At 52.9% G+C, this 27,680-nt stretch overlaps 1 protein-coding gene across 1 annotated transcript in view; it reads left to right on the top strand.

Annotated features, from left to right (window-relative positions):
* Nucleotides 1–20,040: 20,040 nt before the first annotated feature.
* Nucleotides 20,041–27,680, top strand: part of H6pd (hexose-6-phosphate dehydrogenase/glucose 1-dehydrogenase) — a 29,048-nt gene continuing 21,408 nt past the window's right edge. Inside the window, exon 1 of the mRNA XM_076861352.2 lies at nt 20,041–20,151. Within this exon, the coding sequence (XP_076717467.1) occupies nt 20,147–20,151 (5 nt within the window). The 5' untranslated portion in view covers nt 20,041–20,146. The remainder of the gene's footprint in view (nt 20,152–27,680) is intronic.

The raw sequence follows: 27,680 nt of genomic DNA, 5'->3' as shown, positions 1-27,680 counted from the left end.
AGAGGCAGCAGTCAGCTTGGGGGAGGATTTTTGGCCGGGCCCACAGGAGTCTGGGTCCCAGAGACGCACAACTCAGGTGGCTTGTGCCTCTTCCCAGGATACGCTGCTGCTCTCCGCGCGGTCCGTCTAGACGAGCCCCGGTGGAGCCCCTCCCCCACGCCTGCACCCCAGGCATCCACTCTCCACACCTGCGACCCGGGAAGGGGGTTCACCGCTCTTAAACGCTGCAGTCTCCGCCCCTACGGCCACAAATCATCCTCTTTCGAGTTTCCCTCCAACGCTCGTCTCAGTAACATCCAAAAAAAAAAAAAAAAAAGAAAAGAAAACGTGCGCCCTCGGCGAAGGCTGCCGCGGCGTCCCCAGGGCTCAGCCAGCCACCGAGATCAGACCCGCCTCCCCGGCCCCGTCCCACGCGGCTTAAAGAGCCCGTTAGCCAGACGGACGCGCGCGGCGCACGCCACGCACCCGCCGGGGACTGAGCGCCAACTCCTCAGTAAGTCTGCGGGGTCCCCGCCCGCGGCGTGGGGGAGACGGAAACTAACCAAAGGGGACGTCCTGGCTGCGCTTTGGGTTTGCCTGGGGCTGAGAGCTCCCCGGTCCGAGGTGTCCAGCGAGCTGACCGGGAGTGGGCATCCCCTTCCTCCGTCTCCCCCGAGCCCTCCTCCCCCTCCTCCCCCTCCCCGAGCCACGGCCGCCGCCGCCGCCGCCGCCGCCGCTGCTGCTGCGGTTCTGCAGTCACTTGAAGGAGAAAGATTTCGCAGTACGGCATTCTTAAAGCTGCAGTGTCCAAATTCTCCTCCAAACCCCAAGTGTCCCCGACATCAGCTCACTTACCGGGGTCCTTTGCAGAGGGTAGGTGGGCAAGGAGATGGGGCTCCGTGCGTGGCGGGGTGCTTGGAGCAGTCCTCGGGTGAGGATCCGACACTCAGACTCCGGCAAGGGTAGAGAGGACGGCGCAGCGAGCCTCTGCAGCTGAACCAGGTTGCGGGGACTGCAGCGTAACTGCAATGGAGTAGGATTTTTTTTTTTTTTTAATCATAAAACCATCACCACGATTTCCTCCACCAACTAATATTCATTGTAGCTTAATTAAAACACAAGGTGCAAACATGAGATCAACCTGAGAAAGAACAACCCCCCCCCTTGCTTTTCGCCCCCAAAAAAAGAGTTGAAAAGGCTTTATAAAAATCATCTTAAAATTGACTCCCAGGAGCAACTGACTCAGCTTTCTCTACATTGCTCTGCCGGAAAGCCATGCGGGGAAGAACCAGGAACGGAGTTCATTGAGGCCAGAGTTTCTGCGTGGTGTAGGGAGAGGATTCTGGCTTCTTAGAGGAGAAAGCCTCAGAAAAAAAAAAACCCCAAAGGAGAGGGAATCTTTCTGCCAGCCACCTAAGGAGCATTCGAACGAGCTGTTCTGTACCCCGAAATCAACACACCCCTCCCTGAAAGTTACCTCTGCCTTCTGCTCAGCGGCTGCCGTCCTGCCCGAAACCGGCAAGTTGCAGACTGCTGCTGGAAAGGCAGGACCCAAAATCAGAAGTGTCATCTGGGTCCCTGCACCTAAATGATGCCAGGAACCAGCACTGCGGCGGGGCTGGTCTCTCCCCTCCTCCCAGTTTAATTTAAACCCCTGACACTGCAGGATGTCCACTCCTGTAGACGCATCTCCAAAGAGCCTCCTCCCTCCCTGTGAGTCCTCACAACTAGGTCCAAGGCATTGCTCCACCTCCCAGATTTGTTCACCTGAAGATGCTTTTCTTGCAAAAAAGAAGACTCTGCAGAATCTGTCAGTCAGCCTTGATTTTGGAGAAGGTGGGACTTGTTCAGAAGTTATAGGATGGGAGTTGCTGCCCAGGAACGGGCAGTCTGCTTGGCTTCAGACCGTTACTTTGCTCCAGGGCAGAGGCAGACCACGGGGAAGAAGAGGAAAATTCCTCTCTGCCCACTGGTAAATTCTCAGCAGTTTGGGAAACCTGTGTTTTTGTTTTCCTCCAAGAAAATCCCATTTAAAGAACATGCTTAAGCGTGAAAGGTCCAAGAAGGCCACCCAGTGTCAATTTTGCCCCAACACATCTGTGATTCCTAAAGTTTCTGCTCCTGCCTCTGTGCAAGTCAATATCTAAGACAGAGACGGGAATTTAACCGGGAAAGTTCCAGCAGAGTTTAAATGTAGATACGGTTAAAATAGCTCATTCTAATATAATCCACAAGGGATTATGCAGAATAGATACCGGGAGAGCTGGAAGAGGGCGAGAGGGGAAGTAGGTGTTCCCAGGTTTCGAATTTATTACACACTCAGAGTCTAAGAAAGGGTGATAAAGGAGAATGTGTATGTGTGTGAGTGCATGTGTGTGTTGGGGGAGTGCTAAAACCCTCCTTCTTAATAAATTGTTCAAAAGGACCAATTGCATCAATTCCTTGTACATTTTGTTACTGAATTAAGACCAGGAGCATGTGACTCTCTTCGGTACAGACTAGGAGGGGAGGCTCTGCTGCCCGCATCCTGCCTGGGAGATGCTGCAGTGCGCTGTGGCCAAGACGGGTACAGCCCTGCGCCGTTGCCCTCATCCACCCTCCTGGCTCAGGGGCCTTGGCAGGCAGGTGAGGCTGTGCGGCGTGCGCTGTGCTGGCGGACAGAGCAGTACCAGCCACCACCGGGCTATCACTCGTCCTTCTTGCACCTCTACCTGGTTGTGATTGGGGAGAGGGGTGCTGCAGTCTCCTGGGATATCAGGGTGGAAGGGACCCCAGAGAGCTCAAAGCCAGATACTGCCACAGGACCTGGCTCACGGGCACATGGAGAGTAAGAGGCAGAACTTGGGTTAGAATGTGGGTCTTCAGAGTCTTGGTCGTGTGGCGTCTTTGCACGGTGTATCAGACCCTCTTGGGTGAGGGATTGCCTCTGCCGCTTTCTCTTGTGACCTTGAAAGTCACCTCTGCGCTGCCGCTCAGTTTCCCCGGTTGAGGAAGTGGCAGACTTAAGCCAAGGGACTTCAACTCAAAGTGGGGAAAACACCAAGGAGTTGTCTTGCAGCCAGAGGAAGCAGTTCGTCTGTCCCCACCAGTGTTGAAACCCAGAACGGGCCCTCGTTCGTTTCCTCGGGCTGCCCGAATCAAGTGCCCCAGACACGGTGACTTCACACAGCAGAGATCCATTGTCTCCCCTTTCTGGAGGCCAAAGTCTGGACAGGGCTGGCCCCTTCTGGAGGCCCTGAGGAGAATCTGCTGCAGGCCTCTCCCCAGCTCCCCGTGGGTGTGGTGGTCCTCTGTGGTCCTCGGTGGGAGACACGTCCCTCCCACCTGTCTCTGCCTTCACCTGGCATGTCCCTTGTGTGCCTTCCTCCTTTCTCACTGTGTCCAGTCTCTTAAAGAGACACATTGGATTTAGGGCCTTTTTTTCCAAATAAGGTCATGTTCATGTGTCCAACTGGACATCTCTTTCGGGGGCCATAATTCAGTCCACTCCCTCTTCCAGTGAAATTTTTCATGGGAGCAAAATGGCATGGAGGGCTCCAATCTTATCTCGACCTTTAGACCCCTTCCATTTGAGAAATGGATAGCTCACAAGCGTCCACAGAATGCTCGGCCTCTTTCTAGTGCTTTCTGTATTGACGTGTTTAATTCTTACAACACCCTCTGAGGCAGGTTAGCTGAGGAAATCGAGGCCCAAGGAGGTCTGGGTGTCACGGCTGATAGGTGGCGGGATTTTGGCCATCTGGCTCCAAAATCTGTGCTCTTAACTATACTTCTGCTTAATCATGCTGGGTCTGCTGATTTTTCTCCGTCTCAATTTTATGCCATTGATTTTTTAGCTAACCACCATCTCTGCTTTGTGTCTTTTCCTGGTATTCACTGGGCATTTGGGGATGTACACTTTGGGCATCCTCCTTTGCCATCCTCAACAGAAACGGCTTCTGCTGCCTTTGGCTACGTAGGAAAGAAGTTCACTGTGCAGATCAGCACCCCAGGTTGTCCTAAGCTTGAGAATGGAGGTGAGATGTCCCTGCATACCTATCCCTTTTGGTCAGTAGTGATTAACAAAATACCTGTCAGGTCAGTAATGAAGAAGAATCTTTTTTTTTTTTTTTTTTTTTTTTTGGTATCTGGGAATGAACCCAGAGGAGCTTAACCCCTGAGCCACATCCCCAGCCCTTTCTTTATTTAGAGACAGGGTCTCACTGAATTGCTTAGGGTTGCAAAGTTGCTGAGGTTGGCCTCAAACTCACTATCCTCCTGCCTCAGCCTCCTGAGCAGCCAGGATTACAGGTGTGTGCCACCACACCTGGCTGGGGCCTTCATTTTTTACATCAAAAAAGAAAGCAGAAACTACTGGGCTCTTCTGGACACAGTCTCTCAGGTACTTGTGTTAGACTGACATTTTTCCATGCCACATTTTGACAAACCTGGTGGCCCTTCCCTTTCGTCAATACCAAGCTCTAGCATGTAAATGACCCAGTCAAGTTAGACCTCGATTAAAAAAAAAAAAAAAAAATGTGTGTGCAGCCTAGCTCCTGTTTGAGTGTCAACGAACAGTCTACCAAAGGCAGACACAGCCAAGGTCTCCTCACTGCCTGTCTCATGCGAGGCTGACATGCAGTAATCCCACTGACTCTTTTATTTTCAGTAACAGCAGGAGAAAACTAGGTTAAACTAGAGAAAGTGATCATCTGCCTGGAAGATGCTCTAAAATAGAAGCTCTAGAGTCAATGTCAGGGTTTTTCCTGTCTCAGGATGAGGTAGAGCCCTCCAGTAGCCCGGAGCGGCCTCCCTGGAGCCCGGCTGGGCTCGCTAAGCTCAGCACTGCCCTTGCACTGGAAGATTCCCTATGTCTTAAATCACAAAAAGCCCCTTGGCCTTTAGATGGCAAAACATCTGGATCAGGACTGGATGGGAATGCGTCACAGTGGCTTTTCTTTCCGGATGAGTAAAGCTTTCTTTGATGCATGCGGCCTTTTCTCCACCAACACGAAACCACAGCCCCCCCGGGACGGGGAAGGAGATGGTGGCGTTCACTGTCAGTAGAAGAGAAAGGCTCTGCGGTGGCTCTTGGTGTGTTTAAGCAGAACTATGTCTCCAAAGACCTGGGGCCAGGCTTCGTCTGCACTCCGTGGGCTTTTCTCACCTGTCTATTTTATCAGTGTTTATTGAGCGTGTAGTACGTGCAGAGCCAAGAAGAGATGACAGTTCCATCCACGCAGCTCAGAACTGTTCTGCCTTTTCTTTTTCCTTGAGCCAAACTAAAGGCCAGCCTGGACATTGTTTCCAAGGTTGTCTGTGTGTGACGGAAGGTGGAGTCGCTCTAACGGTGAAGGAACAATGGGTACCTCTTAAGCCCTTGCAAACAAATTGGAAGCTCCCTTCATTGCAGGGAGGCCCTCTGGGGTCCTTGACATTGTCACTGCGGTTCCCATGAGCACTTTTCTCTCTGTCACGGAGCCCACACCACTTGGTCTGTCCCTAAACATCCCTGACCAAAGAGTTCTCCCTGGACCAGTTTCCTTCAAAATGGCCCCTCAGCACCGCCGCGCCACCGCGTCCCCTGCCCCGACTCATCCCTCGGCACTGACCTGACACATGTACGCGGTTGTTATTGGCCCCCTGCACTGGGATGCTACTGCCTGGCATCAGAGAGGCTGGCTGCTGCATTCCTTCCTGTCCCAGTCCTGCCTGGCACACAGTAGGGCTCCATAAATAGGTGTAAATGAATGGGGGATGGGAGGAACTCTCCCGGCCTTCTCCCATGGTCCCTGGAGGGACGGTTCAATTCCAGGCGAACCTATAACCTCGGTCTCCTGGAGACTTCTGTTTTGCCCCCGTGATTGACAGCTGGCTGCCAGGAGCCCACAGGACTCTCTCAGTTACGGCCTGGGGAAGTCACCCTGCCCCTCCCTGATGCACAGCCCCGTGCCCCTCCAGAGCTGCCCCTCGCCTCAGCCCAAAACACACCGGCCTCACCAAGCCACGAGGCTGCGAGGTCTGGACTCTGGCCTCAGCCTCCCCTGGGGTACCCTCATCTCTTGCTCACTCCGTAGCACCAGCTTCCTTTGGGGTCCTTAAAATGACCTCTAGAAAGACCCCGTCCCCAAGTAGAATCACATTCTGCGGTCCTGGGAATCAGGGATTCAATACATGGATTTAGGGGGACAGGACTCAGCCTGTTCCAGACACACACTGTCCTCCGCCCCAGCTGTGGTGGACCCCACCTGCCCCTCAGCTCTCCTTCAAGTTCTTGGCCTCTCCGCTGTCCCCTGCCCCGCCCGCCCCGGCCCATGGCTCCGGAGGCCACAGGACCGCTCTCTGCTCAGAGCCTGTTCACCGCCTCACCCCACAGCGATTAGTCCCCTCCACTGAGTGCCTAGCAAGGGACAAGGGCTGCTGCTCCCACTTTCCCCTAACTCTACAGGAGGGAATCCAAACTCAGGGTAAGTGACTTGCTCAAGGACCCGGAGCAAAAAGTAGGGGCACTTGGAGCTGCTCAGGGCACCCGCTCTGAACGTGGTCACCAGGTTACCGGGGGCGTCATAAATGGTCAGGGACTGGAGTGGAACTAGGGGTGGAGGACTGGCCAGCCATGTGAGGCGCTGGGTTGACCCCCAGAACCAAGGTAAGAATAAAAATAAATGAATAAATAGGGAAGAGGCCGTGGCAGACAGACAGACAGACTGCCGAGAGCAGTCTAGGGGCGAGCTGTGCCCCAGGAAGAGACAGGACAGTCTCCGGGGGGAGGGCGCAGAACGGCCGGCTGGCCCACCTCACAGGGGCGGGAGCCACACAGACCCTGGTGGACTGTCCATCCTCACCACGCCCCGCACCAGAGGGGACAGAGAGAAGTCCTCTGCCTGGTGGGGGCTGGCAGAGTCAGCCGACTGAATCACAGGGCTCCTTGTTAAATCCAAACTTCAGGAAAGCTGCGAGTTATCTTTTAGTATTAGTATGTCCCGTGCAAAATTTAGGACATGCTTTTCCTAAAGAATTATTTGTTGTTTATCTGAAATTCAGATCGAATTGGGCATCTGGTATTTTACCCAGAACCATATGTTCACTATATGCTTCGTTTGAGAAGACAAGATGCGCAATGCAGGCTACAGACACTTCCTTCCCAAGAGGGGAAAATAAAGTGACTGGTCCCCAAGTGACCCGTTCTAACAGGATCCCTGAGAACTGTATTGGGGACAGAGCAGGGAATAGCATCTTAAACAAAATACAACCTCATTTCCTCACCACTTAAAAATACTCCAAGCCAGGCACAGTGGTGCCCACCTGTAACCCTAGCAGCTCAGGGGGCTGAGGCAGGAGGATCGCAAGTTCAAAGCCAGCCTCAGCAACAGTGAGGCACGAAGCAACTTACAGTGAGACCCTGTCTCTGAGTAAAATTCAAAATAAGGTGGGGATGTGGCTCAGTGGTCGAGTGTCCCTGAGTTCAATCCCTGGTACCAAAAAAGAGGTCTCAGGCAGCTACTCGGTGTTGTCAGGAGGGACCCTGGCTCCTCCTACCTTCCTCTTCTGTCATCCTTAGCCTGTGACTTCATTCTCACAGTCACCTCATTAAGCCAAAAGAGTTGCCGGAGCTCCAGTTGTTTCATTAACAAGAGTTAAGGGGAAGATACACACACACACACACACACACACACACACACACACACACGCTCGCCACCTGTCTCTGTGTTTTATATGTGCTACCTGATAACTTTTGCTTACGTCTCATTGGCTAGAACTTATCCGTGTGGCAACTGCAAGAGAAGTCTGGAAACGTGGTGTCACCCCACTGCCAACCACATGCGTCTGTTACTCGGGGAGAGTGGACGTTGGACAGGCAAGTTGCCTCGGCGGAATGTGGAGCTCTTACGCCGCCGATGAGGAAACCTGGCCCTTTTAGTGGGGCACGTCAGGGTCCACTTTTTAAACTACACTCAGTTTTAATGTTCCTGCTGTGTCACTTTATTGCCGTCACTCACTGTGTTTCTAAGCCACCAAGGGCAGCATCTCATGTGACAGAAAGTGATAAAATAAAGAGCAGATGGAATTTTTATATCTAAAATCCAATTAAAAGATTTTCTTTAAGGAGAAGCAAAACTCCTTGAAGAATAAGTTCCTGGCGTCCGGCTCTCCCCCTCCCTCCCCGGGGGGTAATTCGGAGCAGGCTTTGTCCAGCTCTGTCATGCGCCAGGCGCTGTGCTGGGGACTGGGAGACCAAGGACAGGTGAGGGGGCCTGTCAGGGCTGGGTTCGCGGGGTGTGCGCCCAGAGGCCCAGAGGAGGCGCCCAGCCCCTCCTGATCAGGTGAGAGATGGCACCCGTGCTGTGGTGCCTACAGGAGGAGGGCACCTGTGAGGCCATCAGCAACGCTGACAAAACTCACCAGCGGAGGAGCCTGGCGAGGTGCCCGTGGGCTGTAAAGACCTTGACTAACTGGAACTTTAGCCGACTTGCATTCTTAAGCAGTTTCCTGGGTCTCCTGAAGTTGCTTGGTGCCTCGCCTGGGTCCCTTAAATTCTGCTGACCATTTTTCACCTTCTAGATTTGCATTTTTCGGGGGGATGGTGGTGGTGCTGATTCTGGGGATTGAACCCAGGCCTTCCTGCATGTGGGGTATGTGCTCTGCCACTGAGCTCCGCCCCTGTCCCCAACTCTGAAAACACAAAAGAGAAAGAAAAGAGAAAGAGAAATGCTGGCTTTGCATTCCATCTTTGGGTCGTGGAAGTGAAATACAGGTGACGTAACAGGACATTGAAGTGGGTCGCAGGCTCCATGTCAGCGGGAGACCCAGGACTCAGGCACTGGCCAATCCTGACTCCAGCAGGTGTGGAGGACCCGGCTCACCGGCAAAGGTGGGCGTCCGGAGATGGGGGGCATCCCTTAGCTCGACATCTACTTTGAAGAAGAAACTCAGTTCAGCAGATTTGGGGTTAAGGAAAGAATGTGTTTTAGAGCAAGGGGCCAGAGTCTCGTGGGTATCGCCATCTCGTGGAGGAACAGGATGTCTCTCCCTAATGGGGAAGCCAGAGAGCAGGCAGCCTCCCCCAGGCTCTGAATTCCACAGCCTGGAAGCCATTCCCACCCAGGGACCTAAGGGTGGGGAATGGCGTCAGGCCACAGCGGCCCCTGGCAGTGACTTTCTTTCCCGAGCCTGTCCTGGGCCCGAGGACCCAGGCTGGAGTCTGGGAAGTCTTAGATTTTTCCAAGGGGATGGGGAGGAAGTCTGGGGTTTAACATCTCATCTCCAGAAGTTGGGGGCGGAATTACAAGTGAAAGGCCAGCCAGAGGCCGCGTGCTCACAGCAATCAGAAGAACAGCCCTTGAGAGATGTGGAGAGTCCTAAAAGACCCTCGACTGTCCCTTGTGACGAGCGGAAACACCTGCCAACCCCGGGGGCAGGAGCGCCAACCCTGAGGGACAAGTTAAGCCTCCCCGTCCTCCTGTCTAAAGCAGGGCCAGTAGGTGGGGAAATGGCACCTCTCACCAGGCCCCCCCCCCCCAGAGAAGCTGTCATTTTGGGGTCCCGATTTCTCTATGGGACTGAACATTGTAAATCATAACTGGAGAGGAAAAGGCCAATAAGAACATTGGAACGGTTTGCACCAGCCCCAGGAATCCCACTCGCTCAACTCACCAGCTACCCGCAAAGCTTTTAAAATATCTGCTAGGGTTCCTCTCCCCACTGTGAGTAGCACAATTAGCACAGGCATTAATTAGAACTGCCTTCACACTTCCCGCCTCACCTCTAAGTACCTGTTTACTGGAGCTAGTTCCCCCGAAAGCCAGTGCTCATTAATGTTCTATTTGTGATACGAATTCCTTCAAGGACCTGCAGCTTCCTGCTAACATTGCCCAACGTCAGGACTTGGCAGAGATAAGCTTACCAGAGGCCCCATCCACAGGACACTGAACCCTAGAAGAGTCAGGAGAACGTTGCATGGGTTCTGGGAAGAAGCCTTTCAGAGATCTTGGCGCATGTTGGAATCCATGTGCCTTTCGTTTTGTACCAGGGACTCAACATGCTTCCATACCAGACTCATCACAAGGGCAAAGTGTCTGACTTAAGCTACCGTGTAATGAACCCTCTACAACAAACCTGCAGGTGGGCTGGAGCCTGCAGTCCCAGCTATTCAGGAGGCCAAGGCAGGAGGATTACAAATTAGAGGCCAGCCTGGGCAATTCAGTGAGACCCTGTCCCAAAATAAAAAAATAAAAAGGGCTGGGAGGGACCTCGGAGGCAGTGTGCATGGCCTAGCCTGGGCTAGGCCCTGGGTTCTAGCCCCAATACCACTGAGTAAATAAATAAAGTAAAATACAGGTGACACAGGCCTCTTCCAGGCATTGAAGGGACTCAGAAATGGAGACGAGAACTGGACCTTTGAAGTGAACCCTGTGTTTGCCACGTGGATATGACCGCTGTTCCAGCAATAGAGCTCCACACAAATGTAGAGGGAAGACCACTGGTCTTGGACTCCTAACCCAGAGCGCGGGAGCCAGGAGGTTCAAGAAAAAAAACTGCACAAACCCATGACTACTGCTTCTGCCTTGTGGGACACTGCCCCAAAGGTGCTTTTTCTTTCTTTTTTTAAGCAATTAAAGAAAAATGTGGGTTTGTCGGTGTAGCTTGGTGGTAGAGCACTTGCCTAGCATCTGCACAAAAGTAAATATGATAAAATAGACAAATATAAAATTTTCCATTTTGATCATTTGAAAATTTATGATTCAGAGGCGCTGAGTATTCAGTGTGGAGAGGTGGTCACCACCTTCCACCTGCAGAACTTCTTCATCTTCCCAAACAGAAACTGTACTCATGGAGCACTAAACCCCCTGCCTCTCCTCCTAGCCCTGGCCCCCCACTGTTCTCCTGACTGTCCCTGTGACTTTGGCCACTCTAGGGATGGCACGGGAGTGGAATCACACAGTAATTTGTCTGCCATGATCAGCTTCTTTCATTTAGCACAAAGTCCTCAGGGTTCACCTGTAGTGTAGCCTGTGTCAGAACTCTGTTCCTCTTCATGGCTGAGTAATGCTCCGTTGTGTGGCTACCCTACTTAGTCTACACACTTAGCTGAAGGTTTCCAAATATTTCTCTCCCCTTCTGTGGGCTGTCTCTCCATTCTCTTGCTAGCATCCCTTCAATGCACGACCAAATGTGACTTCACGTACGTAAAAAATAACAGTGAATCTGACAAAGATCTTTTAGCTACCAGTGGTGCCGAGGAAGGGCCGAGTGTTTAGAGCCTAGTTGGCAGGACCCTCCCCACAAAACAAAAGGCTGAAAACCACCACAGCTGTTCTCCTGTAAAGGACGATGTCTGCAGGTGTCCACGGCCATCTCCACGGGACGGGAATGGGCCAGGGCCAAAGGACTTGGTCAGCAAGGCCACACGGCCCGTCCTCACCGCCCCACCACACACACAGACTTCTCAGCAGCCGTCAGTATTCCCCAGCGGGAGCTCCTGGGAACGCCCACCGCAGGACCAGGACCCCTGCTCACTCGGTCGCCCACCAGGGCCAGGCTACATCTCCATCCCCGTCCAGCCTTCCCTGGGGGCTGTGCCTCCAAACGAATCCCAGCGACGTGTTCTACTGAACGTCCACTTGGTGTCCTACAGGGGCCCCTTTTTCCTTTTTTTCAGGACTGAAATCGAACCCAGGGCCCACACATGCTAGGCAAGCGCCCCACCAGGGAGCTGCCCCCTGACCTACTCTAGTCTCTTAATCTTGATTTTAAAAAGAGTTAACTGTTATTTACTGGTTCTGTCGCTGGATTTAATAGAATAACCCCTAACCCTTCTCAAATAAATAAATAAATACAATAAAAGGCTGGAAGGACATTATTTACATGGTCAAGAGCCTGCACATCGGAAAGGCGTCCATTAAACTGCTACCAAGAGGTCCCCTGTGCCGGCAGTTTTCCTTCACTGTAACAGGTACTGGAGAAAATCAACTTATAAAGAAAAAAGGTTGGGCTGGGAATGTGGCTCAAGCGATAGCGCACTCGCCTGGCATGCGTGCAGCCCGGGTTCGATCCTCAGCACCACATACAAACAAAGATGTTGTGTCTGCCGAAAACTAAAAAACTAAAGAATAAATAAAAATTCTCTCTCTCTCTCTAAAAAAAAAAAAAAAGGTTTACTTTACTTTGGCTTATGTTTCAGTCCGTGCTTTGGGCCTCCCACTAGGCCCCACCTCTCGAAGGTGCCACCACCTCCTGATAATGCCACCCAGGGACCAAGACTCTAACACATCTCCTATCACAAATCTAGAAGCATTCAGTTCCTGGGCTGTGGCCTCGGGGACCTGGCTGTGGCCTTGGACAGGGGAGAGCCACTTGGAAATCATAGCTGCTGAAATGGTGAGCCCAGGGTGGCTCCTAAGTGGCTCACAGGAAGTTCTGCATCCTCATTCCTTTCAAACGACCATCTGTCACTTAAGACCAGGCCTCCTCCTGTTCAGGGACCTGGTGCTGCTGGCCTGACCGGCCCCCTGGCTCTCAGAGTTGAAGTTCTGCGAGGGCAGCTGTGTCTCCTGCCCCGAGAGAGTGAGGGGAGCCGACTGCAGAAGCCCAAAGCCCAGGCACGTCGTGGGTCCTGTCCCTTCTCAGCTGGGAGATCCACGGCGAGTCCCATTAGTCCCCTCTCCTGACCTTCTTCTGCAGAATACAGGGACCCTCATTTCTGTCTCTGCCACCTGGTCTCACGGACTCTGAGAGCCTGTCCCTCTCAGGTCCAGCCAGTTATTGGGAATTAAGATGGACCTGCCGGGAAGCCCCCCTCCCATATGCACACTGACCCGCTCAGAGCCCACAGCCCACCACTTCTATCCCCAGGACCACTGTCCTCCTGCCTGGTCACCCAGGGCCAGGTACAGACAACAAAGGGCAGCCCCCTGCCGTGATCTAGGTGGCTTGTCCCCAAGGGTCTATGAGTTGGGAGCTTGGCCCTCAGGGTGGTGTTGCTGGGAGGGGTGGGACCTTTGAGAGGTGGGCCTTCAGGGAGGTGATTGGGTCATTGGGGCACTGCCATCAGAAAGGATAAGGTAGTTCTCGTGGGACCCTGGTGGCTCTCATAAGTGTGGGTTGCTCTAAAGGAGGAATCCTGACCCTCCCCATCTTCTGGCCTCCTGTCTGTCCATGTGATATCTGCATCTCACAGGTGCTCCCACTATGACGCCATTTGACATGTGATGCTGTCAAAGGGGCATCATGCTCTTAGATCTACCAAACTGTGAACTAAGGAAACATGTTTTTCTTTATAAAGGACCCGGTTTCAGGTATTTTGTTACAGCAACTGAAAAGGAACTAATCCAGTCCCTCTGCCTGGAGCCTGCTGAGAGCATCCACATATCCGGTCCCGAGGCTGCTCACCCTGCCTCCCAGTTCCTCACAGCACAGTCCACAATGCAGGCCCGTGCCTCCGTTTCCCACTCATTCTCTCTTCCCCCACCCACCCTGCGGCTTCCTGTGTGGCACCCCATGGTGTGCCATGCTTCCACTTGTTGAGGTCTGCAGATGTAACAGTCTTTTTTTCCTTCTTTCCCTTTTTCTCCTTTGCAGTGCTGGAGATGGAAGCGGGGGTCTTCTTCAGGCTCAGCAGGTGCTCTCCCCCTGAGTTCCACTCCCAGTCCCAAACCTACACTTCAGTGCACCTCGGAGCCGTGCATCCAGGTTTCTAGGCTCCACCATGGGCCCAGCCATGCTTCTCCCCAGACCCATGACCCAGGAATGCAGGACTTTTCTCAATGAAAATTGGTTGTGTCACTTTCTAATTTAATATTCCCCAGAGCCTTCTGTTACAAATTAGAACGAAGCCCAGGGTTTCCACGGTGGCTCCAAGGCCCTGCCACCTGCTCTCAAGCCTCCTTTGCTCAGTGCTCTGGCTCAGCTTCCTTTCCATCCTTCAGGGATGCCCGGGCCTGGGGGCCTCTGCCATCTCTGCATGGCCAACCTCTTTCCCTTTGGCCTCCGTCAACTCTCACGCCTGGAAGTACACAGCCAGATGACCTGATCCAGTGCTGGGTTTTATTTTCTTTGTGGCCCTCGCAATGTTCTGCTTTTATTATCCATCCCCCGACCTTGCACACGGGCTTGGAGTGGAAGTTAAGCTCCTGACCCAGGCTGTGCCCCCGAGCACGGTGCCTCGCACGTGCGATCGGTTGAATGAACGAGGGACATCTTACCTGCATTGCTGGGATTGGAGGAGTGCTGGAGGCCGATGAGCGCAGAGTTGTCCCCTGCCGTGACCCTGCAGACACTTGGGAACTGCCGGCTCATCAGAGGCTCCCAAACTCCTGGCCCCAGACCAGGCCACTGCAGTCTAGTCCTGGGAAAGACAGACAGCGTCTGCTTCCTGGAGAAGCCAACAGGAAGCCGGAGGGGTCTCGTGAGGTCCTGCTGACCATCACATTCCCCTGCAAGGGTGCCTTGTCCTTCCCCAGACCCCAGGCTCACCCCTGGCTTGGCGGTGCCCAGGCTGCGTCTCCACTTGGCCCAGAGGACACGATGCAGCTCCAGCTGGTGCAGTGATGTCTGCGGTGGCTGCCAGCACTTTGTCTCTTCATTTCATCTGCCAGCCAAGAGCTTCCCCCTCTGGAAGCTTAAGGCAAGGAGTGTCGACCTTGTCCAGGTGCCTCTCGCTTCCTTACTCAGGTCCCTGTCTGGCTCACACTCAGGCCAGCTGCTCCCCCATCTCTCTCTTCTTTTCCCTTTACGGCCCCCACCCCAGGAAGCTGCAAGCAGAATGTGGGGCTTTTTCCCCTGAGACCTGGCTCAGGCAGCATCAGCACCAGCGGCTTCCCTTCCACCCCAGGGCATGCAGACCTCTTCAGACTGTGGCCGAGTGGCCGCTTGCAGACAGCATCCTCAAGTTACACGTGCCAAGGGCAGGGCAAAGGGGACCCCCCCCGCCCCCCGCACGGAACCTGATGGCCCTGGCTCCTGAGATCTCACCATGCTCACTGGACAGTCCTTTTTAAAGGGTCTTTTACTTGCCAGGTCTTGGTCAGCCAGGGTCTGTCTCACTGGACGGGGCGGGTGCTTTGGTCCTGTTGGTATTGTGCATCTCTCTGAATAAACGCAGCATGTGACAGTTCAACAGTTCGTCCTGGGACAACTGGATATGCACATGCCACAGAGGGAAATCAGACTCCCACCTCCCATCACATACAAAAAAATTAACCAAAAAACGACCAAAAGCTGCAACGTGGGGGTATGAGGTGGGGCCTCGCATGCATGAGGCCCTGGGTTCCATCCCTAGCACCACCAAAAAGAAAAGAAAACAAACCCCCCGATACCTAAATAGAATAGCCCCAACTATTAAACTCTTAGAAGACAAGAAAAAAATCTTCATGACATTGGATCAGGAAAAGTAAAAATAGGGACTGGGAGCGCGGCTGGGTGGGAGACCACTCGCCCTGCACGTGGGGGGTCCTGGCCCCATCCCCAGCACCACAAGCCGAAAAGGAAAAATAGATAAATCGGCCATCATTAGAGTTAACGATGTTTCAACCTTAAAGGACTCCCTCAGGAGAGTAAAAAGACAACTCATGGAAGGGCAGACAACGATTGCAAATAATCATGTATCTGGTAAAGAATTTACACCTAGATATAGAAGGAACGCTAACAACGAATGAAAACTGAGCTCCGCTGAAACGGGCAGAGAAACTAACTCGACAGTTCTCCAAAGAAGATGCCCAAATGGCCGATAAGTACATGGAAAGACACTGTCGTGGGCTGTCAGGGAGTCACAGTGACAGCTAGAGTCCCTTCCCACCCACTGGGATGGCTGTGACCTAGAACTCAGCGGGTGGCAAGTGCTCACGAGGTTGTGGAGAAACTGGAATCTTGTGCATCACTCGGGGGAACAGAGAAAGATGGAGCATGGTGGCTCCGAGGCTAGAATAGGGTTACCCTATGACCCTTCGTCCTGCCCGAGAATATGCCCAGGAAGAATGAAAATACGTGTCCACCTAAAACATGCCCACACATGTCCACGGCTGCATGGCTTCTAACAGAAAGTACAGGCAACCCCAGTGTCCATCAGCTGATGAATGGATCAGCAAACGTGTTTGATCCGCGCAATTAAACATTATTTATTTAAGTACAAATAAATTAATCACAAATATTATTTATTGTAAGAATATACAATGAAATATTATTTAGCAATGAGAAGGAGTGAGATGCTGATACATGCTATAACACGTATGAACCTTGAAAACATACAGACAGACACAGGTATGTTTAGACACAAAAGGCCTCATTTGTATGGTCTGTTTCTATGAAATGTTCAGAATCTGCAAATCCATAGACAGAAAACCTATTAGTGGTTTCCAGGTGCTGAGAAGTTTGGGGGAAATAGGCAGTGATTCTAATGGGTACAGGGATCCCTGTGTGGGTGATGAAAATGTTCTAAGCTTGCTTGTGGAGATGGTCGCACACTGAACATACTAAAAACCACTGAGTTGCACATTTAAGTCAGTGAATTGTATAGAATGTGAATAAGGTTATCTTATTATCTCAATAAGGTTCTTATAAAAATTGATGTGATAAAGATCCTGCATAATCAAGAGGGGTTGAGCCTGTAATTCCAGCTGCTCAGGCAGAAAGATCTCAAGTTCAAGGCCAGCCTGGGCAACTTGGTGAGACCCTGTCTCAAAATAAAAGATAAAAAGGGCTGGGGATGGAGCTCAAGAGTACAGCACACACCTAGCATGTGCAAGGCCCTAGGTTCAATTCCCAGGAACACCCCCCAATCCCACACCCTCACACACAAGGTGTGTGTGTGGGGGGGTTGGAATCATCTGCAAATTTATAATTTGTGGTGGGAAAAGTAATAACTCCTTAAAGGAGTCCAGGTGCCAAAGGGTACAGCTTCTGAGATGGGGAAATGATTTTGGATTACACAGATGTCCCTAATCCAGTCCAATGAGCAGAGACCCTTTCCCAGCTGAGTCAGAGGTGACCCTGGTAAAAGAAGGAGGAATTCGAGGCACCCCACCTTCCATTGCTGGCCTAGCAGATGGAGGGAGGCCCCACAAACCGAGGACCTTCCTAGCTAGGATAGCTCTCAGCTGAAGCCGGCAGGAAAATGGAGATTTTATTCTTAAAACCACAAGGCACTGAATTCTGCGCTGGGCAGAAAGTGCCTAGTGCACAGTGTGAACAAGAATTTGGCTTCTCCACGTAGCACCTCACCCCAGTGGGACCCGGGTCAGACTTCTGACCTCTGCAACCGTGAGGAAATAAACCTGGGCTTAATTGTGGTAAATTGTTGTGGCAGCAATAAAAACTAAATCATCACTACTTTACGAAGCCCATTGGGAAAAATTAAAAAAAAGAGTTCTGAGACATCTCTTGTGTCCGGGGATGGGAAGATCTACATGTGGCTGAAATCTACGGCACCTGTTCCCTCCCCTCCCACCCCCTGCGAAAAGCACGGAGCCAGCAAGTAGCGCTGACTTAGGGAGTGGTACCTGAAAATAGAAACTGCAACGTGACTTTATTTCTAACTCCACAGACATCTCTGTGAGTCATTCATCTCGCCGGGCCTCACTTTCCGTGGTTTGAAGCTGGCTGAGTTAACCCTGACTTTGGCCTATTCCAAGTTCAAAGACCAGGAAGGAAAATCCAAACCTAAGCAGCTCCATGACCAGCCTCGGGGCCTTCCTTGTGTAGCAGGAGATGAACCTCAGACAATCTGGTCACGGGGTTTCCCCTCCTCCAGGGGCACCCTCTTTCCTTCTGGCTTCTTTCACAGGGCCGTGGGCACACCTGGTTCCGGGTGACGGCGGTACTGGTGGCCAGCTGTGTCTAGTGGCTGCCGTCAGCGCAGAGGTGGATGGACAGAACTTCAGAGAGGCCAAGGGGCTGGAGCCAATCATGGGGCCCGCATGGACAGGGCTGTAGATGTTGGTTACTGGGAAGCAAGACTCACCCCTTGGTGGCTGGGGTTGGAGTCAGCAAGACCAACTTGTTTCCATGGTGGACACAGCGAAACAATGGCCCAGGTCCAACTAGAAGGCACGAGGCGGGATGAGACTGAGATGAGACAAGGTGAGGAAGCAGAGGCAGGTCATCTCACAGTGGCACGACCCTAGGCTCATCCCTCCTCAGCCTCCGCCCAAACATACCCAGTGAAGCGGGCACAGGGGCATTTCCTTACAAAGCTAGTGAAGCTGATAGAGTTGGGGGCTATTTTATTTTTTATCATTAAGATGATGATTTATTTGGGCTGGGATGTGGCTCAAGCGGTGGCGCGCTTGCCTGGCATGCGTGTGCGGCCCGGGTTCGATCCTCAGCACCACATACAAAACAAAGATGTTGTATCCGCCGAGAACTAAAAAATAAATATTTTAAAAAAAAGATGATGATTTATTGATGAATAGAAACAGGGACAGAATTCTGAGGAGGGGTGCTATTTTAAAAGAGGCTCTCAAGGTAACAGATCACCCTGTGATGGATGGCTGCATAGAAGTCTGGGAAACGTCCCTTGGTTCATCTCAGTCTCTGGGCGCCTGTCCACTCCCACCTGTGCCTTCCCTGGTCCTGGTTTTCACAGCTGGGTTTCACAGGGCTATGGGATGTAGGCAGGGCTCTAAGCTGGACCCCTGTCCTGTTTGGCTGATCCCATGCCTTGGACCCTCCTGCTCACTACCAGTTGTGGAGGCCACTGAGAGGGTGCCTGGCATCTTGTCCCCATTCCCACCCCAGACTCTGCTGGGTGTGACCTAAATCCTCGCTGAGGCTCAGAGGGCTTGGTGTCCCTCTGCTCCCCGGTCTTCCTGGAACTCCCTTGCCCAACATCCTGTGTGGTAATCACGCCTGTTGGCCCCGCGTGCGTAGCTGGGCCATCGTCGCCAGGTTCCTCTGCTGGTTCCTGACACTCCTCTAAGGAAACTGTCCTGAGATAAAAAGCTGCTGTAAATTTTCTCTCAGTTCAGAATCCCCTCTCCAGGGTGGCCCAGTGTTCTTCAGCAGAGGTGACCAGGCAGACTCTGGCCCTGGGGTGGCCAGGGGGTGGGTGTGAAGAAGGGACAGGGCTAAGATGCTCCAGGAGTGGGAATAGGGCTCCCATGTCCAGGAGGGGACTCTGGGCTGACCAGTGAAGCAGCAGCCCTGCCTTAACTGGCCCCAGGCCACTGCTATCTGTTGGGAGAAAGGGCCATGGAGTGGGGCAACAGCAGCCTCTTTGCGGCCATCAGGAGCACTGACAGAGCCATAGGGCTGAGGAAAGCAGGCTCAAGGTTGGACTGGAGGTTGGACTGGAGGTTGGGGCAGGGTGAGGGAGGGATGGAGGACAGAAATCACCATGCCAGGGTGCTCAAGAGGCAGTGACCCTGTTATCCCATTTAAACACTATCTTCCGCTCACTGTCTATCTTTAAGCCACACAGGTACAACTGCCATTTACTAAGCCACCTGTGCCGACAACCTGAGGCAGGTGCTCTCATTGTCCCCACTGTATAGACGAAGCCGGTCTCAAGGCCACTGGGATGAGGTGCAGGAGATCAAGGTCAAGGGTTGTGTGTTTTCCCTCATATTTGAAAGCTAGAGGAGAAAGGAAAAGATCCGCCACCCGTGGATACCGACCCAGGGCGGACTCAGCAGGTCACCCTGGGGTGGGGGGGAAGCGAGGCCTGGGAGGCCAGGTAAGCGGTTCCCGGTCTCAGGAGGAGCCAGCAACCCGCCGCCGGTCTCCTCCAGGACACCATCAGCTGCTGTGCATCTCCTGGAGACGCGGCCAGGCATCCCTACGCTGGACAGCAGAGCCCGGGACGAGGGGAGGCTGAGGATGGGAGGGAGGGAGTCTGGCCTCGCCCGCTGACCCGGGAGGCAGCCGAGCCCCGCCCCCGCGAGGCCCCCCGCGGTCCTGGGCGTGGCCTGCCCGGGCCCCGCCCTGCGCGCCGCGGTGGCCCGAGGCCTGCCCGCTGGGCCCTGCGGCCGCGCGTCCCCGCGTCCCCGCGTCTGCGGCGCCCGGCCTGGGGAGCGCGCCCCGCTCTGGCACCCCGAGCGCGGGAGGCGCGGGCCCGTGCGACGCGCGCACCTGCAGGGCGGCCCCCGGCGGCCGAGGAGGCGCGGCGCGGGGCGCAGGCCGGCTCCGAAGCCCCCGGGCGCGGCGCGGCCCCGCTGCCCGCCACTTCCCGGAGGAGCGGCGGGCTGTGACGAGCGAGATGAAGTAAGCTGCCACCCCCGCCCTCTCGGGGCTGCTCTGTGAATAACCCGCCGCCAGCCTGGCCAGGCGGTGGCCCGCGTCCCCGGCGCCAGCCTCCTCCCCCGCCCAGCCCCGGCGCGGCCCTCCTGCCGCACGGTAGAGCCGAGCAGCCGCGACCGCCTGGGGATTGGTGGCCGGTCAGTGGAGCTGGCCAGGCCCGGGCCCCGGGCGTCCCCTCCAGGCTTCCGGGAGCGAGGTGCCGCGGGGCGGGCGCCGGCTTTCCCTCTTCGGCGTTTAAGCTGTGGCCTGGCCTGGGTTTCCGTCCCGGTGCACCGGCCAGTGGTCTCTGACCACCAGCCCCCCAACGTGGACTGTATGGCCAGAAATGAGAACTTCTGGCGACCTCCCAAGGCCACGATCTGTCCCCCCGCCCCCCGCACCCCCGGGGTCGTGAAAGGTAGCCGATGACAGAAAACTCCTCTTGACAGGGCATATTTAAGATTCTGTTCTACGTTTTCTGCAGCGATGGGTGATTGGTAGTATTCTGGAGTTTATGAGACTCATCTTTTGATACCTTTTAGGAACACCCGAGATCAAAGTGCGGTGTTTGGCATGAGCAGAGCTCATTTTTCAAATTGTGTGTGTGTGTGAAGTGTCTTTGAAACACATGACTGCTAACAGAAAGCCACACTAGGGAAAGACACTCAATTCGCCTTCATCCAAAGGCGGGAGTTTACTAAATTACTGTTACTGTCTGAAGGTTGGGCCATTTCAAAGGGAAACTAATCTAAGCCAACAGAGGGAAACTGAAAGGAAAACCTCTCTTCTATCATTTGTAGCCGAGTCACTTGTTGCTCTACTTCTGGAATTTGAATAAGCCAGAGTGTCACTGCTTGTGACCTCCTCATGGAGTCTGCCAGGCTCTAACCCAGGGTCCTGACCTGTCAGAGCAGGAGTGTAATGTGACTATTTGCAGTCCTGGGCTGGGAGTCAGGTGCCTGGGAGATCTCTCACCACCATGTCCTCCCACCGCATACTTATGCCCTGATTTGGCTTGCTCTGGCCAGACATTACAATGAGATAGGTCAGCTCCTCAGTATTTACCCTAAAGAATTAAAGTCAGCATACTCTAGAGATACATGCACACAATTCACAATAGCCCAACTATGCAACCAGCTAGGTATCCATCAATGGATGGATGGATAAAGAAAATGTGATATATATACAAATGGAGTTTTATTTGGCCATCAAGTGAGTGGAATTATGTCATTTGCTGGTAAATGGATGGAACTGGAGAACATTGGGTTAAGCTAACTAAGCCAAACCCAGAAGGTCAAGGGTTGTATGTTTTCTCTCATATTTGAAAGCTAGAGGAGAAAGGAAAAGAAATGTATGTGTGTGTGTGTGTGTGTGTGTGTGTGTATGGGAATCTCATGAAAATAGAAGGGAAATCAGTAGAGGAGGAGGAGCTGTGAGAAGGGAGGAAGGGAGAGAGGACAGAAATGTTGGGAGTGGTATTGGCCAAATTATATTGTTGTAATACGTGTAAGTACAAATATGTGGCAACAAGTCCTATCATTATGCACGTTATCTGTACCAATAAAAATATGGAGTTATCCCCATTTTGCATCTGAATAAAAAGGCCCAGAACAGTTCAGTGGAGGGCCTACGGTTGCTGAATGGGGGGTTTGCACTTGTCCCTCTTTTTTATTTTTCTGGCCAGGACCTTTTAACCCTGCCAGCATTGTACCCTTTACTTTTTCATTGGTAGGATGGGAAGACCCTGATGAACTGTCCTGCGCTGTTCCTTGGCATTTTTTTTTCTGTTGTGAGATGGTTAATAAGTTTTGCACCAGTCCCGAGAAGCTGGCGAGAAGAGCTGGTGTTCAGTGATAAAAGCTTGCATTTCTTGAGTGCTTACTGTTCCCAAGCATTGCCCAAATGCCTCCTGCGGAATATCTCCATGTGCCCTTATAATCAACTTGTTTTCCCATTCTGTGGTTGAGCTAGAAGAGGTTAAATGTCTTGTCTGAGGTCACTCTGATGTTGAGCAGCAGAGCAGAGCTGAATCCAGAGTTCTCTCACTCAACCAGTTCTCCAGAAACTAGCCTCCAGGGACGTCCAGGTTTTAATAGAGCAACTCAGGCTTCAACAAGATGCCTGTGCAGTGCCGGGAGGAGGAGTGTGAATCACTGTGGACGTGAGGCCCAGGCTGATTAGCAGCCATTAGGGTTCAGGGCGACTTGACCCATGGAGCAGAGCTGCTATAGCGGCTGGCCTATGTGAGAAACATGGCTTGGGGGCCTCAGCCACCCATGGTCCAGCCTTACAGAGGAGCAGACCATGACATGTTCTCATTTTGCCCTTTGAGGATGTAGCCACACTTTGTGCAGGTGGATGAGAGGTTAGCTCTGGAACCAGACTGCTTGTATTCAGACCCTGTCTGCTCTACGCTGTCTGTCTGTCAGTAAGTTATCTTACCTCTCTGCACCTTAGTTTCCTCTCATGACTCAACACAGGGTTGATGGAAGGACCTACGGCAGAGTTGTGGAAAGGATTGAATGACAGGATCCATGTCTAGCTCCGAGCCTAGCATTTGGCATGCCGTTCAGTACTCTCCACAGCTCTTGTTATTAGTAGTATTGTTAAGTTAGTATTGTTAGTATGGTAACCAGCTGCCGATGTGTGCCCTGTCCCTGTGCTTGAAGTCACCAGGAGAGCTTCATTCCAAGGTGCCGTCACTCAAATGCAGGTACCGTGCACACAAGGTGACAGCAGACCTGTGCAAACGGGATTTACTTATTGCTTCCTTCAGCCAATGTTTACAGGGTGCCTCCTGTGAGCCAGGCCACTGGAGACTGGGCTGCTGCCGTGGGCCAAACAAGCCACGGTCCCTGTCCTCACTGGACTGAGATTCCTGCGGGGAGGACTAGCAGGCAATGAGCAAAGTCATCATCAAACAGTACATTAGAAAGCAGTGTGAGCCCAGAAAGATAAAGCAGGGAGGAGAGCAGAGAGGGCAAGAGGGAGGTGGCGGGTTTACAGCTTAATGGAGTGGCCTGAGGAAGCCCTCTGGGGTTGGGGGAGCAGAGGGAACAGCAAGCAAGTACAAAGGGCCTGAGGCAGCAGGTTGAGCAGCGGGAACCTGGAGAGGGCAGGAGAGTAGGAAGAGAGGTCCAAGGGGTGACAAGGGCAGGGCCCAAATGTGTGGAGCCTGAGTCCTCTGAAAAGAGGAATGACACGCTTTCACCCGCACTTAGGAGGTCATTCTGAGTGCTGTGCAGAGTCGCTACTCTCCAGGGGCCAGAGGCAGAGGCAGAAGGCTAATTAGGTTCCCACAGTAATCCAGACAGATGGGCGGAGTGGTAGAAGGTGGCAAGAAGTAGTTATATTCTAGATAAATTTTGAAGATAGAAACTACAAGATTTACCATCAGATCAGATGACTCCAAGATTAGTGGCCTGGACACCTAGAAAGGGAGAGTTGCAATTTACTGAGAAGAGAGTGAGGGTGGGAGGTAGGGGGTGGAGAGTGCGTTTGAAGCAGGTTGGGGGATGGCTCAGTTCAGTTTTGAACATGTTAAGTCTGGTAGATAGATGCACAGCTGACGCGGTCAGCAGTGCCTGATGGTTCTAGTCTGGAGTTGAGCGGGGGATGTCCATACTGGGAACACAGGCTTGGTTACCTGGGCGGTTGTGTGCTAGTAAATGTTTAACAGCTGGCTGTGAAAGGTGGGGGTGTTGGTGCTGGGGAGTCTTATCTATAGCCTTTGCCAATGTCTGTATAAATATTCCCACATTGGCCAACTTTAGGCACACCCTGTTCTAGAAGGTCTTCACTTTATAGATCTTGTAGCAATAAGTAATGTCAAGAGCATACATAATAGTAAAAAAAAAAAAAAAGCGCCAAATGATTAGGAGGTTATGAGTTTTGAGTGTTTATTACCTTTGTTTTAGTATGATTTACATATAAATATATTCCATGTTGATGATGGCTGTATTTAAAAACAGGCTGGACAACTTCCTGACAACTTAGCAGGGACCTTCATGTGAGTGTGAAGTGGTCCAGCGCACGGCTGATTGTACCGCCCACACTTGCCATCTCAAGAGGCGTTGGGAATGAGGATTCCCTTAGGTCAGGCCCTCAGAGCCAGGTCAGGAAGCTTTTGGCCCAGTCTCTCCCTGCGGGGAACCACTACAGATGACCTTGCATCACAATTGAGCTTTGGCACCTGTAGGGGCAGAGCAAGAAGGGAATGTGCAGCAAAGATACTTGGGTTGGCTGGGTGTCCCTCACCTTATGCTTCAGTTTTAGAGATCTTTGGTCTGAATTCTTACTTTTCTCCCATGTGTTCTTTTTAAAAGTTCAGACTCATAAGCTCTTCCTTCCTGGCAGCATTGTTAGTGTCAGAGTTTTAAGTGTCCACGGGGGCGGGCAGCACTGACCTTAACCTCCCAGTGCCTTCCCCCGCCCTCCTCTGCTGGCATAAGGGCTCAGAGCAGCTTCCTCCTGTGGTTGACCAGAAACCACTCTGCTGCTGCTGGAACTCGGACACTGGCTGGCTGTGCCCGTGCTGGGCCTGGGCAGGGACAGCTGCATGGTTCTGGCCATATCTGCCTCTTCCAGGGGGTAAAATGAAGGCCAGAGCTGCATTCTGATCCAACCCACTGGCTTCTGGGATGTTAGCAGGGCCCTCGTCTAACAGGTGAGTCTCTCCCAGGGTGGCAGTTGAGACTCAGAGTTGGGCAGCCCAAGGTGCCCTGTGCCCTCCAGAGCCCCCACCCCTGCCACCCTCCTGCATTTCTGTCTGGCCTCTTGTCTAAGAATCATACATGAAACCGTATCTTCCACATTCTTAAGTTGTCTCTTCAAAGAGCTTTGTCTGAACTTCTGAATGACGCTCGGTTATCAGCTCCTTGACCATAATTTGGTCCACGGCTCTGAGCATCTCCCTGCTGTACAGGACTCTCCCTGTCAATAGGTGGCCACCTCCTTTCCTTGGAAAGCACAGGACTGGGGGGCAGTGCAGGACTGTGCCCACGCTGTGGCGCAGACCCCCCTTCCCCATTGAGGAGCTGAGGCCCCGCCAGGTGGGTGACTTGTCCAGTAGGTGGTTGTCTGGGGGAAGGCCCCTCCAGGAATGGCCCCAATTTCCAGTTCCCAAGCTGAGACCCTGTCCTCCTGTCCTACGCTTCTCTCAAACTTTTCACTAAGGGTTTTCTTATTGATTGATTTCTTTCTTTCTCCCTCTTCTTCCCCCACCCCCTATTTCTGGGGATTGAACCCAGGGTGCTCTACCACTGAGCTACACCCACATCCCATTTTATTTATTTTTTATTTTGAGACAGGGTCTTGCTGAGTTGCCGAGGCTGGCCTGGAATTTGCCATCTTTCTCCCTCTGCCTCCCAAATCAGTGGGATTTCGGGCATGTACCACCATGGCCAGCTTTATTGTCATCTTCTCCTCCTCCTCCCCCAAAATCCTTTTGTCCTAGGGATTGACCTCAGAGGTGCTCTACCACCAGCTTGTTTTTAATTTTGAGACAGAGTTTTGCTAAGTTGCTGAGGCTGGCCTCAAACTTCTGATCCTCCTGCCTCAGCCTCCTGCATTGCTGTGTGCACCGCTGCACCTGACTATTGATTTCTTTCTTTAAAAAATAAAGAAAATTCATAGTTGGATCAGTTGCTGGAGCCATTTCCATGGTTTTGTTTTTGCTTTTCCTAACTTCAAGTGTCCCATGTCTTTCAGAGCAGAGAGAGAAGCAAGTGCTTAGAAAAAAGCCTTCAAACACATAGCCTCCACGGTGTGACAGAGCTGTGTAGACCAGGGGGAGCGTGTCGGATCCATCCGTCTTCCCTGCACCTCACCCCTGCTCCGGGGGCTCTGGGGTCCTGTTCTTGACTTCACTGGGCATGTCTGGGTACCCTGGAGGGTGTCTGGTGTGCAGTGAGGACTAGATGGAGTGCTCCGTGGCTCCGGGTTCTGTTCGCAGGCTGTCTGAGAGCTGGGCTGGGTGTCCCTGGAGAAGAGGAAATCATCTCCAGGTTGCAGTCCTGCAACCCCAGAGGGGTCTGGAGATGCTTTAGTTTAATCATCTTAACTAGTTAACATTTGTATAAGCTTTTTTTTTCTTTTGGTCACACTGATTGGGTAGGCCCCTTCTCGCTCCCCACCCCCACCTCAATCAGCCTCCTCTTATAGATAAAGAAACTGATCAGGTGTTTTAGTGAGGTCTTCCTGCTGGGAGATGGTGCTGAGCCCCCATCACGGGACCCCAACACGTTCCTCTACTGAGGAAGGAGGTAGGTTAGTGTAGGGACCCAGGTGTTGGGTCTGGGACCTCATAGCTCTTTCCAGCTCCCAGTTCCCTCATCTGTACACAGAGCATCAACGTGCAGGGCCGTGCTTGTCAGTCACCTGTACAACTACTTGCTCAACGTAGGTGTTACTATTGGGCCCAGGAATCAGCAGCCCACTATTATGGAGGACGGGCCAGTTAAACCATTTGATACTATTTAGAAATATCATTTGGACCTGACCTGTCCTGGACCTGCTGAATCACATTGTCCTGGCAGGGGGAGGACCAGGCTTGTGCGTTTTGGTACTGACCCTGCTTAGCATCCGGGAATCTCGCCGTAGGTGCTCCTTGGACCAGCCTCAGCTCTGACCTTTTTGCATCATAATCTGCATTTTAAAAAGATCCCAAGGAAATCCAAGTGCACATTAAAGTTTGAGCAACTGCTTCAGGTTCAAATGAAACAAAACAAAACCTCAGTACACACAAATGTACCACCCACACCCTCTTGGGGAGGAGTTGTTCCCTAGGGGTTTAGCAACCGTGGAGTGAGCAACCATGTCGAAATACCAGACTCTGTATTTCAGGGAGTTCTGGAACATGAACAAGAGATAAGCTAACCTGAGAGCGGCGGGACCCGGGCTGGTGGTGAGGGCAGGCCTTGAGGGTGGAACAGCGCTAGACAGAGGGCCGGATGCTGTCCATTCGGATGTCTGGATATCTGCAGTCTTCTTGGGGGCAGGGCAGAGGTGCTGGCTTTGGGCTCCCCACCTGCCCATCAGCCGCTGAGTTTCCCAAGCCTGTCCCTGGGATAAAGGTGTCCCGAGCCTGTCCCTGTGTCCCGAGCCTGTCCCTGTGACAGAGGTGTCCCGAGCCTGGCTCGCAGGAACCATCAGGAGTTGGAGCGCAGCTCGCCAGCTGGCACCTCCTCCCTCTCCAGGCTGCTCTCTGGGCTTCAGATTTCTCTCCCTGCCGCTTTCCGCACTGACCTTGCAGCGTGTCCTTCCCTCTGGACAGGGAGATGGCTAGTTGAGAAAGAAACGCTCAAGGGGCCAAGGACAGGGGTTGGGAAGCGGGAGAAAGTCCATCTGTATATTTGTGGGGAAGTGCAGATACTTGAAGAGCAAGAGAGGAAGGCTGGCGGGCCAGCTGGGCGGGCCTTGGACTAATGGACACTGACAGACACCGTGGGCCTTCCTCTTGGTTTGGCCATGACAAGGGCCATCTTGGGGATGGATCTCTGGAGACATGAGGAAGA

The sequence above is a fragment of the Callospermophilus lateralis genome, chromosome 7 (genome assembly GCF_048772815.1).
Source record: "Callospermophilus lateralis isolate mCalLat2 chromosome 7, mCalLat2.hap1, whole genome shotgun sequence".
Taxonomy (NCBI): domain Eukaryota; kingdom Metazoa; phylum Chordata; class Mammalia; order Rodentia; family Sciuridae; genus Callospermophilus; species Callospermophilus lateralis.
The sequence above is the reverse complement of the archived record's forward strand: the minus strand, read 5'-3'. Positions and strand labels throughout refer to the sequence as shown.